Source organism: Budorcas taxicolor, chromosome X (assembly GCF_023091745.1).
Source record: "Budorcas taxicolor isolate Tak-1 chromosome X, Takin1.1, whole genome shotgun sequence".
NCBI lineage: Eukaryota > Metazoa > Chordata > Mammalia > Artiodactyla > Bovidae > Budorcas > Budorcas taxicolor.
Genome location: NC_068935.1, coordinates 65957833 through 65979366, shown reverse-complemented (window position 1 = coordinate 65979366; position 21534 = coordinate 65957833). Strand labels below are relative to the sequence as shown.

General features: G+C 38.5%; 1 protein-coding gene across 1 annotated transcript in view; it reads right to left on the bottom strand.

Annotated features, from left to right (window-relative positions):
* Positions 1 to 1298: 1298 nt before the first annotated feature.
* The window catches only part of CHM (CHM Rab escort protein), a 237326-nt gene continuing 217090 nt past the window's right edge, over positions 1299 to 21534 (bottom strand). Inside the window, exons 14-15 of the mRNA XM_052662673.1 lie at positions 13181 to 13341; positions 1299 to 1538 (exon numbers count right to left, since the gene is read on the bottom strand). Of these exons, the coding sequence (XP_052518633.1) occupies positions 1347 to 1538; positions 13181 to 13341 (353 nt within the window). The 3' untranslated portion in view covers positions 1299 to 1346. The remainder of the gene's footprint in view (positions 1539 to 13180; positions 13342 to 21534) is intronic.

Here is a 21534-nt window from a genome sequence, read left to right as displayed (position 1 = left end):
TGGAAAGATTTTAATACAGGCACTCACTGTACCTAGATTTGCTGTCTATTCACAGCCCTTATATTTTTATGTTAAGTGCATATTAGGGTTTATCAATTGTCATATTCTGTTTAGAGTCATTGGTGGTTTCAGGTCTAATTACTAGAAAAGGAATATGAAGAGTTTATAGAATGTTTTCCTTATTAAGATTTAAAATCACAATTCTATATGTTACTATGTTTACTCTTCTATAAGACTATTAAATACTAATTTAAGAAATAGATTTTTATTTTAAAAGCTTAATGCAATAAAAACACTATGATTTATTGTGTTGGGGGAAGTGACAGCAAGCAATTATTTGCTGCACGAGATCTGATATTCACCCCCAAGTGAATGAGAAAATTCTGAAAGAACTTTTATTCCAGAAAAATCATTCTAAGGATAGCACTTCATATATCTTCAAAATAATTCTTATACAGTAGACATGCAGAGAAACTGAGGTGCAGAAAGTAAACATTTTCCCTAATATCATATTAGGCAATTTGCAAATATCATCATCATATTTGCCTAATATCAGTATAGCTAGGACAAAATTAGGTCCATAGACAATCAGGTTAGTGCTCTAGGTACTCTAGAATTTCCAAACACCAAAGAAGCCTATTCAAATCTTTCCTTTCATTTTTCCAGTACTGAGCTTTCGTAGAATGTTCAGGACTCAAATACAAATACTATTAACATTAAAAAAAAAAAAACAGTAAGGGACTCATGCCTTGCTTGTAAAAGTGTCTACTTTAATATAGTATCTTCAATTCTCTTCAAGATAGAGAACAAAACAAACCTCTATTTCAAAGATAGGCTCCTGCTTAGATTACAACACTTTAATTTTTTTCAGCTACATAAACTCATATACTTTCATCATTTGTGTCACAATGCTCACACCCATAAAGAAAATATAACTCAAATAATCAAAGGAAATTTTTGAGCCAATTCAAAATATGTGGCTTTCAAGCAAAGTGGCAGGCAAAAGCTGTCCTAATACCACAGAATTACTAACAAGGCATAGGATCACTTTCATAAACATAGCTGTATTTCTGGGAATCAATCCACTTTATAATTTTTATCTGCTAATTCCACAGGTTTGGTATCTTAAAGCAGGCAAGTCAATGTGCTTTACAACGTGTTTTGTGGTCTTAGAATGTCCTCTTTAAGGAAAATCCCCTTTTGGATATCTTTTATTGTTTTTCTTGGTAATTCTGCATGTTAACTGGCTGCTGTTTTGTAACATTTTTCAAACAGTTCTTCCATCAAGAAGACTCTCAGGCTAGGAGGATTTTCCACAGTGTGGTATCCAGTTTGGCATATACTCATTATTTAGAGGACTCCTCTGGGTTTTTCAGATTTGAGCTTTCTTTGGGAGTCTCTGAGTTGGCCTCTGGTAAGGCACTGGATTCTGAAGCCTCTGGTTGTAAATTGTCTCCATCAAGGATAATGTCTTCAGGATTCGGTGGGGGAGGACAGAAGTCTTCGTTGGGGCAGATTTGTTGGAAAAGTGCTTCAGCCTGGCCAGGGAAGAAAGGGCACAATAGTTTTTGAACACTAACATAAAATATATGAACCTTTCTGGAACAATTTAAAAAATGAAGTATCATCCTTATAATCATTAAGTTACAGAACTTTATACAGCATACATAACCTTCTAAAATCTGCTTTCAGAACTCAAATACATTCATTCAGACACACCCTTCAAGTATATGAGTACTTGATCAGGTGCCTAGTCAAGACTTTAAGGTCATTTATTCTACGTGTCAACAGAAATAAAATTTCTTTTAATATTCTTTATATAATTTCTTAATAGAGCTTATCTGTGATATCTGTAGTCGAATTTAGCATATACCAATTTTAACAACTGTTCAAATCAAGAACATTGTTCATTGTTCAACTATTTGCTTTTCTAGTTTTCTTCCCTCTGCTTTGAGGAGTATTACATAATCCAAGACTATGGACTCTGAATAGAAAACCATGCCAAATGCAGTAGTGACGTGATCTAGGGAATGTTTAATTAGCATCTGAGCCTTGCTCTCTTTGTCTACAGCATAGAAGAGAGTAAGCTTCTTTATATGGTAACTGTTATCACTGTTATCAATAATAACAGAAATTGAAATGTCAAGATTTAAGCTGAGCTTAGTCTAGCAGGTTAAGAGAATAAGAAAGTAAACGTGATCTTAATTAAAAACAACAAACACATACACACATACAAGAAAGTAAATATGGCAACTAGCATTGTTATTCTATTCTAAACATATTCCTAGTTTTATTTAGATGAATATACTTCTTTGTTAGATAGGGGTCCCTGCCAAGTTAGGTAGCTTGCATGCTACCCTACTGGTAAAAGAAAGTCATTAAAGGGTTTTAAGATATATGCATGTTTTGCTTTAAAGTTTACAATGTCTGTCTATACCACTTCAACCCTCTGTCCTAATGTACACACAAGGTCATCCATTAGGCCAGGAATTGACAACTACGGCCCACAGGCCAGATCCAGCCTGTTGTCTGTTTTCATAAATAAAGCTTTATTGGAACAGTCACTCTCATTTATCTATCTATAGCTGCTTTTGCATTGCAATGGTGGAGTCAAGCAGCTGCAAAATACATTATATGGGTTGCAAAATCAAAACTATTTGCTAGATGGCCATCTATAATTGCATACTCCTGCATCCAGTAAATAGAACAGTTTCTTTCCTTCATAAGTAAAATTCAAGGGCATATTTTTGGACCTGCCATTTAACTATGGTTATTTTCAAATTAAATATTTGAAATGCCTGCTTTGCTTGCTTCCACCCAGGGATCACACTATATACATCTTTGAAGGAGACATTTAGTCTCTAGAAACAGGAGGACTGGTGTCAGACAGAGCCTCTAACTCACACTTTAGTTAATGGTCATTTTGTCTTTTATCTCTACCTAGTCTACCTGAAAAAGTTCTTCTTCCCCTTCACTCTCTGGATGCAATCACCACATCCTATTGATTTTATCTCTTAGTTCTTGACTCCATCTGTTCTTAGAGACACAGACGCCTAGAGACACAGCTCGGACATGCACCATCTTTCCCTGGAACAACTGCAACGTCTCAGAACTGGACTAGTCAATTTGCCTCTAGGATTTTCCTGTGTAATCATTCTTTATGCTGCCCTCAGAGGGGTCAATGGAAAATGAAATTCTGTTTATGCCTTGTGCTTAGTTACTCAGTAGTCTCCGACTCTTTGCAACCCCATGGACTGTGACCCGCCAGGCTTCTCTGACATGGGAACTTCCAGACAAGAACACTGGAAATGGTTACCATGCCCTCCTCCAAGGGATCTTCCAAACCCAGGTATGGAACTCATGTCTCCTTTGTCTCCTGCATTGCAGACAGATTCTTTACCTGCTAAGCAATCGTGTTCTGGCTTAAAACTCTTCTAGACCTAAATCAAATCCCTTATGATTATACAGTGGAAGTGAGAAATAGATTTAAGGGGCTAGATCAGATAGATAGAGTGCCTGATTAACTATGGACGGAGGTTCGTGATATGGTACAGGAGACAGGGATCAAGACCATCCCCATGGAAAAGAAATGCAAAAAAGCAAAATGGCTGTTTGAGGAGGCCTTAAAATAGCTGTGAAAAGAAGAGAAGCGAAAAGCAAAGGAGAAAAGGAAAAATATAAGCATCTGAATGCAGAGTTCCAGAGAATAGCAAGGAGAGATAAGAAAGCCTTCTTCAGCGATCAATGCGAAGAAATAGAGGGAAACAACAGAATGGGAAAGATGAGAGATCTCGTCAAGAAAGTTAGAGATACCAAGGGAACATTGTATGGAAAGATGGGCTTGATAAAGGACAGAAATGGTATGGACCTAACAGAAGCAGAAGATATTAAGAAGAGGTGGCAGGAATACACAGAAGAACTGTACAAAACAGATCTTCACGACCCAGACAATCACAATGGTGTGATCACTCACCTAGAGCCAGACATCCTGGAATGAGAAGTCAAGTGGGCCTTAGGAAGCATCACTAGGAACAAAGCTAGTGGAGGTGATGGAATTCCAGTGGAGCTATTTCAAATCCTGAAAGATGATGCTGTGAAAGTGCTACACTCAATATGCCAGCAAATTTGGAAAACTCAGCAGTGGCCACAGGACTAGAAAAGGTCAGGTTTCACTCCAATCCCAAAGAAAGGCAATGCCAAAGAATGCACAAACTACTGAACAATTGCACTCATCTCACATGCTAGTAAAGTAATGCTCAAAATTCTCCAAGACAGGCTTCAGCAATACGTGCACCATGAACTTCCAGGTGTTCAAGCCGGTTTTAGAATAGGCAGAGGAACCAGAGATGAAATTGCCAACAACCGTTGGATCATGGAAAAAGCAAGAGTTCCAGAAAAAACATCTATTTCTGCTTTATTGACTATGCCAAAGCCTTTGACTTTGTAGATCACAATAAACTGTGGAAAATTCTTCAAGGGATGGAAATACCAGACCACCTGACCTGCCTCTTGAGAAATCTCTATGCAGGTTGGGAAGCAACAGTTAGAACCGGACATGGAACAACAGACTGGTTCCAAATAGGAAAAGGAGTACGTCAAGGCTGTATATTGTCACCCTGCTTATTTAACTTATATGCAGAGTACATCATGAGAAACACTGGGCTAGAGGAAGCACAATATGGAATCAAGATTATTGGGAGAAATATCAATAACCTCAGATATGCAGATGACACCACCCTTATGGCAGAAAGTGAAGAAGAACTAAAGAGTTTCTTGATGAAAGTGAAAGAAGAGAGTGAAAAAGTTGGCTTAAAACTCAATATTCAGAAAACTAATATCATGGCATCTGGTCCCATCAATTCATGGCAAATAGATGGGGAACAGTGGAAAGAGTGACAAACTTCACTTTTTGGGCTCCAAAATCACTGCAGATAGTGACTACAGCCATGAAATTAAAAGATGCTTACTTCTTGGAAGAAAGGGTATGACCAACCCAGACATCATATTAAAAAGCAGAGAAACTACTTTGTCAATAACAGTCCATCTAGTCAAAGCTATGGTTTTTCCAGTAGTCATGTATGGATGTGAGAATTGGGACTATAAAGAAAGCTGAGTGCCAAAGAATTGATGCTTTTGAGTTGTGGTGTGGGAAAGGATTCTTGAGGGTCCCTTGGACTGCAAGGGGATCCAACCAGTCCATCCTAGAGGAAAGCAGTCTTGAATATTCACTTGTAGGACTGATGCTGAAGAAGCTCCAATACTTTGGTCACCTGATACAAAGAACGGACTCACTGGAAAAGACCCTGATGCTGGGAAAGATTGAAGGCGGGAGGAGAAGGGGATGACAGAGGATGAGATGGCTGGATGGCATCACCGACTCAATGGACATGAGTTTGAATAAACTCTGGGAGTTGGTGATGGACAGGGAGCCCTGGTGTGTTGTAGTCCATGGGGTCAGAAAGAGTCGGACACAACAGAGTGACTGAACTGACTGACTCACTTCTTCAACTATGATGTTTACAGCCTAGGCTGGTGCAAATGCGATAATGTATGGAATGTTTCAATCTGATTGTCTTCCATTTGGATGAAGAATTGCTACTCATCTTTTATATCTTTCTGTGTAAGGTTCTCTGACTCCCAGATAGAACTTGTGGCTCCTCTATATTACCTTTATACTTTCAATATCATTCTTCTTATTTTTTAAATCTATTCTTTTATTTGTTTATGGCCTCACCATACCACATGTAGGATGGTTCTCGAACCAGGGATTGAACCTGCACTCCCTGCACTGGAAATCCAGTCTTAACCACTGGACCATCAGAGAAGTCCCAATATTTTTTTTGCATATACCACACTGCAATGTCATTTGTTTCTGTTTTCTCCTTTCAGTTCAGTTCAGTTCAGCTGCTCGGTCGTGTCTGACTCTTTGTGACCCCATGAATTGCAGCATACCAGACCTCCCTGTCCGTCACCAGCTCCCAGAGTTAACCCAAACTCATGTCCATTGAGTCCAGCCATCTCATCCTGTCATCCCTTTCTCCTCCTGCCCCCAATCCCTCCCAGCATCAGTCTTTTCCAGTGAGTCAACTCTTCACATGAGGTGGCCAAAGTATTTTCTCCTTTACTAGACAGTGATTCACCCAGGAATGATGACTAGGTTTTAGTTAACTCTGAATCCTTAGTGCCAGGCATGGAATAGAATCTCTCTCTCTCTCTATATATATATGATATATGCATATGTATGTACATATATGTAATGTATAATATTTATATCCAACATCTCTACAATACAGTTTACACACACACACACACACACACACGTAGCTATACATGTAAGTTTAGTTCAGTTCAGTCACTCAGTAGTGTCCGACTCTTTGCGACCCCATGAATCCCAGCACGCCAGGCCTCCCTGTCCATCACCATCTCCCGGAGTTCACGCAGACTCAATCCATTGAGTCCGTGATGCCATCCAGCCATCTCATCCTCGGTTGTCCCCTTCTCCTCCTGCCCCCAATCCCTCCCAGCATCAGACTCTTTTCCAATGAGTCAACTCTTCACATGAGGTGGCCAAAGTACTGGAGTTTCAGCTTTAGCATCATTCCTTCCAAAGAAATCCCAGGGTTGATCTCCTTGCAGTCAAAGGATATATATAAATGGAAGAATTTTAGAAACTGTATATTGTGCAAATATTGAATATAAATACTATAATTATTATTACTCTTTCTTTTACTTCTACTCCAGTTCCTCTGTATCTTACACCTTGTCTCTCTTTTGCCACCTCTCTACAGGATAGATTCCCCCGAACCCCAATATCCGTGGCTGGATCCCTCTCAATCTGTTTCTGTATATTCCTGTCATAAACAACGTGTGTCCTAAGACTGCCAACCAACTGCAGGTTTTGCTGTCCTGCCCTTATTTGTACTCTACCTGATGTGGAAATCCCCCTTTAGCCCATCTGCCACTGGCCCCTGCTGTTGCCAATTTCCCAAAGCCAGACTCTGGCCTTTCCCAAGTCTCTCCTCTCTTTCCAACTGCTGGAACATTTTAGCACCATCACTTTCTGGAAGGTCTTTCTGGAAGCTTCTTGGTGTGTTTCATTTCATTTGCCAACTAAGCCACAGTTCTGAGAGTTATATAAAGAGGTTGGTTCAGAGTACTTGTCAACTTTTAATCTTCGTCCTTTTAAAACCAGAAGTAAGCTTAAAGGGTACAGGCTTTCATGTAGTTAAAACAATTTAAAAGGGCTAATTATATTGTGACTAAGTTTCCTTATACTGGGAAGTACAGAGAAAAAAAGCTGAGGTGATAGAAACAAGTCCGATGCTGTAAAGAGCAATATTGCACAGGAACCTGGAATGTCAGGTCCATGAATCAAGGCAAATTGGAAGTGGTCAAACAAGAGATGGCAAGAGTGAACATTGACATTCTAGGAATCAGCAAACTAAAATGGACTGGAATGGGTGAATTTAACTCAGATGACCAATATATCTACTACTGTGGGCAGGAATCCCTGAGAAGAAATGGAGTAGCCATCATGGTCAGCAAAAGAGTCCAAAATGCAGTACTTGGTTGCAATCTCAAAAACGACAGAATGATCTCTGTTCGTTTCCAAGGCAAACCATTCAATATCACCGTATCCAAGTCTATGCCCCAACCAGTAATGCTGAAGAAGCTGAAGTTGAACGGTTCTATGAAGACCTACAAGACCTTGTAGAACTACACCCAAAAAAGAAACCCTTTTCATTATAGGGGACTGGAATGCAAAAGTAGGAAGTCAAGAAACACCTGGAGTAACAGGCAAATTAGCCGTTGGAATGGGGAATGAAGCAGGGCAAAGACTAATAGAGTTTTGCCAAGAAAATGCACTGGTCATAGCAAACACCCTCTTCCAACAACACAAGAGAAGACTCTACACATGGACATCACCAGATGGTCAACACCAAAATCAGACTGATTATATTCTTTGCAGCCAAAGATGGAGAAGCTCTATACAGTCAGCAAGAACAAGACCAGGAGCTGACTGTGGCTCAGATCATGAAGTCCTTATTGCCAAATTCAGACTCAAATTGAAGAAAGCAGGGAAAACCACTAGAGCATTTAGGTATGACCTAAATCAAATCCCTTATGATTATACAGTGGAAGTGAGAAATAGATTTAAGGGCCTAGATCTGATAGAGTGCCTGATGAACTATGGAATGAGGTTCATGACATTGTACAGGAGACAGGGATCAAGACCATCCCCATGGAAAAGAAATGCAAAAAAGCAAAATGGCTGTCTGGGGAGGCCTTACAAATAGCTGTGAAAAGAAGAGAAGTGAAAAGCAAAGGAGAAAAGGAAAGATATAAGCATCTGAATTCAGAGTGCCAAAGAATAGAAAGAAGAGATAAGAAAGCCTTCTTCAGTGATCAATGCAAAGAAATAGAGGAAAACAACAGAATGGGAAAGTCTAGAGATCTCTTCAAGAAAATGAGAGATACCAAGGGAACATTTCATGGAAAGATGGGCTCGATAAAGGACAGAAATGGTATGGACCTAACAGAAGCAGAAGATATTAAGAAGAGGTGGCAAGAATACATGGAAGAACTGTACAAAAAAGATCTTCACAACCCAGATAATCACGATGGTGTGACCACTCACCTAGAGCCAGACATCCTGGAATGAGTAGTCAAGTGGGCCATAGAAAGCATCACTACAAACAAAGCTAGTGGAGGTGATGGAATTCCAGTGGAGCTGTTTCAAATCCTGAAAGAGGATGCTGTGAAAGTGCTGCACTGAATATGCCAGCAAATTGGGAAAACTCAGCAGTGGCCACAGGACTGGAAAAGGTCAGTTTTCATTCCAATCCCAAAGAAAGGCAATGCCAAAGAATGCTCAAACTACTGCACAATTGCACTCATCTCGCACGCTAGTAAAGTAATGCTCAAAATTCTCCAAGCCAGGCTTCAAAAATATGTGAACCGTGAACTTCCAGATGTTCAAGCTGGTTTTAGAAAAGGCAGAGGAACCAGAGATCAAATTGCCAACATCTGCTGGATCATGGAAAAAGCAAGAGAGTTCCAGAAAAACATCTATTTCTGCTCAATTGACTACGCTAATGCCTTTGACTGTGCATCACAATAAACTGTGGAAAATTCTGAGAGAGATGGGAATATCAGACCACCTGACCTGCCTCTTGAGAAACCTATATGCAGGTCAGGAAGCAACAGTTAGAACTGGACATGGAACAACAGACCAGTTCCAAATAGGAAAAGGAGTATGTCAAGGCTGTATATTGTCACCCTGCTTATTTAACTTATATGCAGAGTACATCATGAGAAATGCTGGACTGGAAGATACACAAGCTGGAATCAAGATTGCCGGGAGAAATATCAATAACCTCAGATATGCAGACGACACCATCCTTATGGCAGAAAGTGAAGAGGAGCTAAAAAGCCTCTTGATGAAAGTGAAAGAGGAGAGCAAAAAAGTTGGCTTAAAGCTCAACATTCAGAAAACGAAGATCATGGCATCCGGTCCCATCACTTCATTGAAAATAGACGGGGAAACAGTGGAAACAGTGTCAGACTTTATTTTTTTGGGCTCCAAAATCACTGCAGATGGTGACTGCAGCCATGAAATTAAAAGGCGCTTACTCCTTGGAAGGAAAGTTATGACCAACCTAGATAGCATATTGAAAAGCAGAGACATTACTTTGCTGACTAAGGTCCGTCTAGTCAAGGCTATGGTTTTTCCAGTAGTCACGTATGGATGTGAGATTTGGACTGTGAAGAAAGCTGAGCGCCGAAGAATTGACGCTTTTCAACTGTGGTGTTGGAGAAGATTCTTGAGAGTCCCTTGGACTGCAAGGAGATCCAACCAGTCCATTCTGAAGGAGATCAGCCCTGGGATTTCTTTGGAAGGAATGATGCTAAAGCTGAAACTCCAGTACTTTGGCCACCTCATGCAAAGAGTTGACTTATTGGAAAAGATTCTGATGCTGGGATGGATTTTGGGCAGGAGGAGAAAGGGACAACAGAGGATGAGATGGCTGGATGGCATCACGGACTCGATGGATGTGAGTCTGAGTGAACTCCGGGAGTTGGTGATGGACAGGGAGGCCTGGCGTGCTGGGACTCATGGGGTTGCAAAGAGTCAGACACGACTGAGTGACTGAACTGAACTGAACTGAATGTTTACTTAACATTGTGTCTGTTAGTCTCTAAGTCATGTCCAACTCTTTGTGACCCCATGGACTGTAGCTCACCAGGATTCTATGTCTATGGGATTTTCCAGGTAAGAATACTGGAGTGGATTGCCATTCCCTTCCCCAGAATATCTTCCAGACCCAGTGATCAAACCTTGGTCTCCTGTATTGTAGGCAGATTCTTTACCATTTGAGCTACAAGGAAGTCTAAAAACAGAAATATTTTGACTGTGCATCACAATAAACTGTGGAAAATTCTGAGAGAGATGGGAATAGCAGACCCATCTAGCAGTTTAATGTATTTAGGATGCATCTACATTAACAAGATGAAAGTACTGTACACTACACATGTGTACTAGCAGTGTGGTCCAACAGACCTGAGGTTAAATCTTGGGTCAAAATTACCAGCTATGTCATCTTCGGCCAAGTTATTTAGCTTCTTTGGGCTTTAATTTCCTCATCTGTAAAATGGGGATGCAACAGATACTTACCTCATAGGGTTGTTTGAGGACTAAATAAGATAATATATATATAAGATGCTTAAGACAGTGCTTGGCATATAGAAAATGCACAGTAAATGGAAGCTTCAGGAAATATGACACCTAAAATTGCCCTCTCCCTCAATAGCTTGAGAAAGTAAATGCTACTGCAATATGTGAGCAACCTGACAGTTCTTACAACCAAGAAAGTTCATCTTCAACTTACAAATTATGTACCAAAAGTCATAAGCAATTTGCTGATCTCTCCATATAAACAAAATTCTAATGGTGGTTATACTACCAGTCCAGCATCAGCCAATTTATCCCATTTCATACCTGAAATATAATACAGAGTACAGCACTATTTAACTATTCTTGTTCCCAAGGCAGTGGCAGCTCAAAGGCAATGGGGACACCTGAAAGAGGAGTGAGCTATCACTGCCTTGGGAGTATAGACCAGTAGGGACTACAGACCAGTCTATTTATCAGTATGCGTGGGTTAATGAAACATTCCTCATATAAGAAAAGAAGTATCTATGTGAGGTTCAGAAAAAAAAAATAGAACACAGACCACAAAACTAGCAAGTCACAGAAAGAATTACATAATCAGGAATGTCTTGGTATGCTCCTGCATACAACTTTAACTTGTGAGTATCAAACAAAGATTACTTCTTATTTTTAATGTCTTCAAATCATAGCTTCAAATGAACACAATGGAGACAGGTCTATGTTATTCAACATCTATACATTTACAAATAAGAACAGCAGATGCAAACTTGACAAATAGTAAAATGAAGCATTTTACTTAAAAAAAGGAAAATGGAAATCTCCAAGTGCTTATGTTCCTACATGGGCAAAACTTAGGTGATATTCTGAGGGTTTTATAGACAATTTGGAAGACAGGAATCATCACTTAGCATTTGGGATGAACACAGTGTAATATACTAGAATTAGAACACAGTTTATCTGAATAAACTGGCTATTTTTAAAAGTTATTATTGATGCCCTTTAACATAGGCATTATAATATTTCTCCTAAAACTTATTTGAGGTTAAAAGCTATATAACAAATATAAGCTTACTTATAATTAATAGCATGTAATAATTAGCACCCAAACTAGCATTATTGTTTTCTTCTGTGGTAACACTGTACTCAAGTCTATCTTCTTGGGAAGCAAATTAACTCATGATAAAATTATCCTTTAATTATAATTTCTAGCTTACAGCTTAGATCACATTAGCACTTGTATAATAAGTCCTTATTTAAGGCCTTTCATTTTGGTTAAAAAACATTAAAGTTCACTGATAAATAAAGTTATCTGGCTGATAACTTGTTGGTAATTTCTGCTTGGGAAAAACTGGAACATCAAAGCAAAAACGACCTGGCCATTTTAAGCCATAAATGTAGATACTGAACTATTCTGGGTTCCTATTAAACTAACACAACAAAAAATGGATGAGAGATGTGACTTCCTGTTTCTGTTTCTTATCATTGACTAAATATGATTATCCTGGATTACCATTAGACTCTGAGGATTAAAAACAAAGAATGTGGCAAACAACTGTAAATGTATGGGTCACGGCCTTGCTGCTATGCTGAAAAATTAGATTAAAGGCTCAAAGAAGCCATTTTTTCCTATAAGATCCTTGCTACTAGTGGGAATGAAATTTCCACCTGTAGTCTTGGAAAAATGTTAAATTATCCATTTATTGATTCAAAAGATAGATGTACTAACTATACTGCTGAAAAGGTTAGATTTATGCCTCAAAAACAGTATTTTCTGCTCTTCTCTTTTGGTAAAGTGCAGAAAAGTATATTTGTACATGCATATGAATTTTCAGCTTAGTAGAGTCTTAATTTACTTTTGGCATTTTGTGTCACCTACCTTGTACCTTTATAGCCCTGCCCAGGAGTGCTGTCACAAATTCAACCTTGATTTAACATACTCCTCAGCAGTTATTATAGTAGCTTTGGGACACCAACTTGTGTCAAAACATTAAAGGAGTGATGTTCACTGTGAAAAACTGTATGTTCTTTTCCATGATAAGAATGTGCCTTAAAGATGCCATTTAAAAAATACATCTTGTGTGCCTTACCAGTTACACGCCTTTTGAAATGACTCAAGTTTAAAGAGGAAAAAAGTACATGCATTTCAAAATACACTGATAGACCACAATTTAAATTAGAAGCAATGTCTCTTTAGAATATTGGCATTATAAATTCATTTTCTGGATATGTATTTCTAAGATCTTCTATCCTTATCCCCACAATGGAACTCATAAACAATCTCTTATATTTCATCATTATGTTCAAGACCAGGACAATATTTAATACTACATTTAAAATATATTTAATGCGGCTTTGTTGTTCAGAGAGAAAATGTTTAGGAGCAAATTACAGAGATGGTATTAAATGAGAGAGATGCTCTTTTAGTCCACCTCTCAGAGGAAAAAAGAATTCACTTTCCCTACCACACCAACTTATTAATCTAAAACTGAGAAAGACCAACAGCCTTACCTGTTTGACTGCATTATCATTTCCTAAAGCACAGTCTGGGCCAGAGCAGACATAAACGTTTGATGGTAAATCATTATAAGAGTTCCTGCTGACATCTGAAGAATCTCTCATATTGAAGTAAAGACCCCATAGAAGTCTTGGCTTTTCAATTTCTTCATTTTCTAAATGTAAACATAAATTTTATGTATATCTAATGTACAGTATACCTCTCAATTACTATAATATGTAGCCAATTACTAACAAAGTCATAACTATACATTATAGTAAATCAGAGCTTTGTATTTCAACAAAAATATATCTGCATACACATACTCTAATACATGCATATGATATTTCAAGCAATGATGGCTTTTCAACCTAAGACAAGTTAGATTTAAAAATTATTTTGATTATCAGTAAGTTACTTAGATTTAACTCCAATCACATTTTCTTGGACTTTTCTTATTTCTCATCACCAGTATCAAAGTGCTTATGATCATATTCATCTTTAAATTATGCTAGTGAAGTAAGAAGTTAACATAAACTGATTATCTTATGTTTCACATGGATAAACCAACTTCAATTATAAAGTCAATACTATACATAGGATTATGAGAAGACCAGAATAGAAAAATCTGTAGACAGGGAGTAGGGAAATTCCCTGAAAGTCCGGTGGTTAAGACTTGGTGCTTTCACTGCTGTGGCCCAGGTTCAATTCCCAGTTGGGGAACTAAGATCCGATAAGTATATGGCATTTAGCTAATAAAGAAAAAATATGAAGTAGACTACAGTTACCTTCAGTTAGGGAGGAACTGAGGGAAAGTACAGGTTAATGGCCCCCAAAAACAGTGGAAACAGTGTCAGACTTTACTTTTTGGAGCTTCAAAATCACTGCAGATGGTGATTGCAGCCATGAAATTAAAAGGCGCTTACTCCTTGGAAGGAAAGTTATGACCAACCTAGATAGCATATTCAAAAGCAGAGACATTACTTTGCCAACAAAGGTCCATATAATCAAGGCTATGGTTTTTCTAGTGGTCACGTATGGAAGTGAGAGTTGGACAGTGAAGAAAGCTGAGAGCTGAAGAATTGATGCTTTTGAACTGTGGTGTTGGAGAAGACTCTTGAGAGTCCCTTGGACTGCAAGAAGATCGAACCAGTCCATCCTAAAGGAGATCAGTCCTGGGTGTTTATTGGAAGGACTGATGTTGAAGCTGAAATTCCAATACTTTGGCCACCTGATGCAAAAGGTTGACTCATGGGAAAAGATCGTGATGCTGGGAGATTGAGGGCAGGAGGAGAAGGGGATGACAGAGGATGAGATGGCTGCATGGCATCACCGACTCGATGGACGTGAGTCTGAGTGAACTCCGGGAGTTGGTGATGGACAGGGAGGCCTGGCATGCTGCGATTCACGGGGTTGCAGAGAGTCGGAAACAATTGAGTGACTGAACTGAACAGGTTAATGGCATTGTACAAGAGAGAGGAATCAAGACCATCCCCAAGAAAAAGAAATGCAGAAAAGCAAAATTGCCGTCTAGGAGGCCTTACAAATAGCTGTGAAAAGAAGAGAAGTGAAAAGCAAAGTAGAAAAGAAAGATATACCCATTTGAATGCAGAGTTCCAAAGAATAGCAAGGAGACATAAGAAAGCCTTCTTCAGCGATCAATGCAAAGAAATAGAGGAAAACAACAGAATGGGAAAGACTAGAGATCTCTTCAAGAAAATTAGAGATAACAAGGGAACATTTCATGGAAAGATAGGCTCGATAAAGGACAGAAATGGTATGGACCTAACAGAAGCAGAAGATTAAGAAGAGGTGGCAAGAATACATGGAAGAACTGTACAAAAAAGATCTTCACGACCCAGATAATCACGATGGTGTGATCACTCACACTCACCTAGAGCCAGACATCCTGCAATGTGAAGTCAAGTGGGCCTGAGGAAGCATCACTATGAACAAAGGTAGTGGAGGTGATGGAATTCCAACTGAGTTATTTCAAATCCTAAAAGATGATGCTGTGAAAGTGCTGCACTCAATATGCCAGCAAATTTGGAAAACTCAGCAGTGGCCACAGGATGGGAAAAGGTCAGCTTTCATTCCAATCCCAAAGAAAGGCAATGCCAAAGAATGCTCAAAATACCACACAATTGCACTCATCTCACACGCTAGTAAAGTAATGCTCAAAATTCTCCAAGCCAGGCTTCAACAATACGTGAACTGTAAACTTCCCGATGTTCATGCTGGTTTTAGAAAAGGCAGAGGAACCAGAGATCAAATTGCCAACATCCAGTGGATCACTGAAGAAGCAAGAGAGTTCCAGAAAAAATATCTATTTTTGCTTTATGGACTATGCCAAAGCCTTTGACTGTGTGCATCCCAATAAACTGTGTTAAATTCTGAAAGAGATGGGAATATCAGACCACCTGACCTGCCTCTTGAGAAACCTATATGCAGGTCAGGAAGCAACAGTTAGAACTGGACATGGAACAACAGACTGGTTCTAAATAGGAAAAGGAGTACGTCAAGGCTGTATATTGTCACCCTTCTTAACTTATATGCAGAGTACATCATGAGAAATGCTGGGCTAGAGGAAGCACAAGCTGGAATCAAGATTGCTGGGAGAAATATCAATAACCTCAGATATGCAGATGACACTACCCTTATGGCAGAAAGTGAAGAGGAACTAAAAAGCCTCTTGATGAAAGTGAAAGAGGAGAGTGAAAAAGTTGGCTTAAAACTCAACATTCAGAAAACTAAGATCATGGCATCTGGTCCCATCAATTCATGGTAAATAGATGGGGAAACAGTGGAAACAGTGGCTGACTTTATTTTTCTAGGCTCCAAAGTCACTGCAGATGGTGATTGCAGCCACGAAATTAAAAGATGCTTACTCCTTGGAAGGAAACTTATGACCAATCTAGACAGCATATTAAAAAGCAGAGACATTACTTTGCCAACAAAGTCCGTCTAGTCACGGCTATTGTTTTTCCAGTAGTTATGTATGGATGTGAGATTTGGACTATAAAGAAAGCTGAGCACAGAAGAATTGATGCTTTTGAACTGTGGTGTTGGAGAAGACTCTTGAGAATCCCTTGGACTGCAAGGAGATCCAACCAGTCCATCCTAAAAGAGATCAGTCCTGGGTGTTCATTGGAAGGACTGATGTTGAAGCTGAAACTCTAATACTTTGGCTACCTAATGCGAAGAAGTGACTCATTTGAAAAGACCTTGATGCTGGGAAGGATTGAGGACGGGAGGAGAAGGGGACGATGGAGGATGAGATGGTTGGATGGCATCCCCGACTCAACGGACATGGATTTGTGTGGACTCTGGCAGTAGGTGATGGACAGGGAGGCCTGGCATGCTGCGGTTCATGGAGTCGCGAAGAGTCAGATACGACTGAGCCACTGAACTGAACTGAACAGGTTAATGGCTAAAGGGTGATGGAAATATTCTTAAACTGATTGTGGTGATGTTCAACAACAAATTAAAAAACAGTGGATTTTACACTTTAAATGGGTAAACTGTATGGTATGTGAATCTCAATAAAGCTGATTAAAAATAGTATATACAAGATTAAAACTTGGATATCCTCACTCACTAACACTCTGTCCTACTAGATTACCAAAGTAATGCCAACCAACAAGAAAAATACGATTATGAGACTGTAAGTTGTTTTCAGTACACATTCTCTCATTTACAGCAAGCATTTATTATATATGTTAGGTATCAGGCTAGGAGCTGGGGATACAAAGATTGAGTAGACTTAGTCCCTATTCTCTTGAATTTTCATGTTCCCTAATACAGAGCATAGTATACAACAGATGTTCAATGAGTAATTCTTGAACTAATTTTAATTCTGTTTTCAGGTAGTATGATATGCTATAAAAAGTTATTAATCTCAATAACTAAAGCCTATTCCTTGCTTTCAAACTGTGAAGTGATGCTTCCAAACTGTGGTGCTGGAGAAGACTCTTGAGAGTTCATGGACAGCAAGGAGATCAAACCAGTCAATCTTAAAGGAAATCAACCCTGATGATGCTGAAGGTGAAGCTCCCATACTTTGGCCACCTGATGTGAACAAATGACTAATTGGAAAAGACCTTGATGCCGTTCAAGACTGAAGGCAGAAGGAGAAGAGGGGACAGAAGATTAGATGGCTGGATGACATCACTGACTCAATGGACATGAACTTGGGCATACTCCAGGAGATGGTAAGGGATAGGGAAGCCTGGTGTGCTGCAGTCTATGGGGTTGTGAAAAGTCATATATGACTTGATAACAGAACAGCAACATTCCTTGCTATCTTAATAATTATTTTTATGCCTCTCCTCCTTGGAAATGTTATAATTACATTTTCTTTGGTTGAAAACAGAAAACATTACTGTTAATATATTTATTGACTACAATGTTTTCTTAGCCTGAATTTGAAGAAAAACTCAAATTTTATATATTGGTAATAATGGATGTACATGACAATTACCCAAGAGCATGAAGCACTATAGGAATCATAAAGAAAATTGTAAAGTTATAATTATCTAGTTAATTAAATCTTATTTGTTAATTTATAATCAGTGTAGAAAAGTTAGCTAATTGTAGTATTCAGTTAAAAAGAATGCCCTATCCCCCAATTCAGGACAAACAGGCATTTATTATACTTAACTCAAAGTATCTCCACTAAAGAATACCAAATATGTTCTTTTCCTTGTTCATCCTGAATAATTTATAATTATTAATGTGATAGAACACAGAAACTCTGGATGAAGTGATTCTTTAAGACGTCCCTTTCTAATGTCAAGATCTATGAGTCTAAGGTATCACCAGCTTTGTGTAACCACACAATAGATGGCAAAGACTACTTACTAACAAAATTAAGGAACATGAGATACTCATATTTCATAGCTAAAACTATATGGCTCTTAGTAAGTTTATTGGTGAGTTTAGTTTCATTAAATGTTGCAGGAAGATAATTAAACATAGTGCCTATCACTTGTGAAACCAGACTCTAGGAGCATTGCAGAAAAGTGGGCTAAGATCTGGAAGTCCCTTAATATTGCTCATTCCATTTCTAAGCATATCATGTCTAGTCAAGGCTATGGTTTTTCCTGTGGTCATATATGGATGTGAGAGTTGGACCGTGAAGAAGGCTGAGCACTGAAGAATTGATGCTTTTGAACTGTGGTGTTGGAGAAGACTCTTGAGAGTCCCTTGGACTGCAAGGAGATCCAACCAGTCCATTCTGAAGATCAACCCTGGGATTTCTTTGGAAGGAATGATGCTAAAGCTGAAACTCCAGTACTTTGGCCACCTCATGCAAAGAGTTGACTCATTGGAAAAGACTCTGATGCTGGGAGGGATTGTGGGCAGGAGGGGAAGGGGACGACAGAAGATGAGATGGCTGGATGGCATCACTGAATCGATGGACGTGAATCTGAGTGAACTCCGGGAGATGGTGATGGACACGGAGGCCTGGCGTGCTGCAATTCATGGGGTCGCAAAGAGTTGGACACAACTGAGTGACTGAACTGAACTGAACTGAAGAGAGCTTATCTTATATTTTATGAAAGTTCCAGCTTAGAGGAGGGCCTTCACTCAATACAAGTTGGGGAAAATGAATAATCCTATCAATTTAGGAAAGAAATTTCATAGAGGTTGAAGCTTTGAAAGGAAACCAAGAAAATGAAAAGTTAACATAGGCTGAAGATAAATGGTCTAGATACAAGGGAGTTATCGGGCTTTGACCCTAAAAGCCTGAAAGAACATATAATTGCTTCATCTTTCTTTGAGGCCAGCTTGAAGGTAGAGAGCTGGAAAAATAACATGCAGTTGTGCAGTGCACAACTGTCAAAAAATATTAAAGTTGCCAAGGTTTGGATAGGAATACATCACTTGGCCAGAAATAGAATTGGTTTTCTGTAAAAGCTCATTTCATTCAATTAGATTGTGCAAAGACTAAACAAGGAATAGGTAATTTAGAATAAAATCTTGAACAAATTAAACTGAGGCAAGTACAGAACAAAGCAGCCCAAAGAAAATCAACAATGGCGCACCAAATAAAAGCAACCAATAGTCTACAGTTGCATGTCATGTCTAGGGAGAGAGTGAACTACTTTAGCAACATAGCTAACATGAGACCAAGAGAGTAGGAAACTACTACAGATACCACCTAGACTGAACACAGCAAATACAAAAAGGAATTAAGATAAGGCATTTGACTTCTCAGTCCAGCAATTCTGAATACCCTCATCAGCCACCTTTTTCAAAATGACATCTATAAGGGGAATTCCTGTTTTTAGGCAGTGCTACTTTTTGACATAGGAACTGAATGAGATGGAATGAGGTAACTTCACGTGTTGTGCCCAATGGAGGGAAAAAGAGAAAGAAGATGGTACAAGTCATGATACTACATTGCACACATTTGAAGATACTGTACTAATGAAATTCCTGCTTCAGTTTGTACGGAAAAATCTTAAATTCCTGAGTAAAATAAGTAATACTTAAGAAAAGTCTACCAGTGCTTAGAAGGATGTTATGGAATCTAGGGACTTCCCAAGTGGTGCTAGTGGTAAAGAATCTGCCTGCCAATGCAGGAGATGTAGAAGATATGGGTTTGATCCCTGGGTTGGGAAGATCCTCTGGAGAAGGAAATGCCAACCCATTCCAGTATTCTTTCCTGGAAACTTCCATGGACAGAGAAGCCAGGCGGGCTATAGTCCATGTGGTCACAAACAGTCAGAAACGACTGAGTGACTGAGCATGCACGCATGCATGGATTTTTGAGGAATTAACGCACCTGTGAATGGTGAGCAATCACCTCATTTTCTCACCCATAGAATCAGGTTTATTAGGCATAAAACATCTGAAATGTCCTTGCATTGTGAAGCAGGGAATAATTTAGAGATTTCTGATGTTCTTAAAAGGGCCTGGGAAGTAGGGCTCTTGGAAGTATTAGTACAACTGCTTCTTTAAGGCATAGCATATGATAAGAGCTCCAGCTGATACCTTAAACATGAACAAGGAAGGAGAGAGAACAGAAGGCAAGGACATTGAATTTCTCAGATACAAAGGAAAAGTAGTACTGTGTTTGAGAAGAGAACATTACCTTTTACAATAAATAAACTTCATTAAAGTGACTAGGCTGACTTTCATGGAAGCTTATGAAGCACAGCACTACACAGAACATAGAATTCGAATAAAAAGAAAATAAGCTTAAATAATATTATTCTTCTGGCATGAACTTTAAGAGAAAATATTTATAAAGCTCTAAAGCATAAGGTTTCATATCACTGTTAGATAACTAGAACATTAACAGTACAAGCCACCAATCTGTGAAAACAGGGGCTTTTGCTATAGAGGAGAATGTGCTTTAATGTATTAAAAGTTCATATTGTTCATAAAGTTCCTTCTTCCTCATTTAGGCAGGAAAATGAATTGAGTTCTCTTCTCCAGGTGACTTTGCCTCTTTGACCTGCCATGGCCCAGTGCTCACTTTATCTGGTGATTCATTTTCAATAACTCCAACAGTATTTGTTCTGACATTTTAATTAAAATATGACCACTACCTCATCCTGATGATAAAAAGGCCTATGTGTCAGTGAAAACTAGCTTTTCAGTGCCTCAGTGCACCTGATGACCCCTCTGAGCACATAGTTCTTACTAAAGAATTTCACTCATGTTCTGAACAATACATCATTTCAAAATGGGATCACATTAACCATTAAGATTAATGCTTAAAAATCTAAAATGGCTAGAATATGTAATTTCCCCATTTTGACTTTTAAAAAAGAAAATTATATGCATTTAAAAAATGAAGAGCAATGATACAAGACTAAAATTTAGTGTATTATTTGAGACTACCACACAATGAAATTACAAAAAAATTATGAAAAACTTCAGAAAAAAGAAGGAATTCAGAGTTTTTATAAGCAAGGTAATTAAAGCCAAAGATAAAACTGATTTCACATTACAGTTAAGAATATTGTTGTGTACCATAAATCTGCAATCAAATTTTTAATGTATTATATGAGATTTTTTTATGAACCGGTTTTATTTTATTTGCATTTAACATGATTATACACATTCATGTGTCTAACCAGATCTGCACTGTTAAAAATACAAGTACAATAACATTCAACATGAGGTACTTCATATTTATATATTTTTCCTTCATAAATAACGCTGTAAGCTCCTGAATTCAAGCACTCTGATGCACAACTAGCTAGTGTCTAAATTAACAAGCTTATTTAGACACCTTAAAAAAAAAGACAGTTTAGTACAATAATTATGTAGAAATTACACCATTTACTTAAATACTGTATTAAGATATGCTTAAAGAATGTTACATTAGAACTGCTAACCATATGGAACAAAT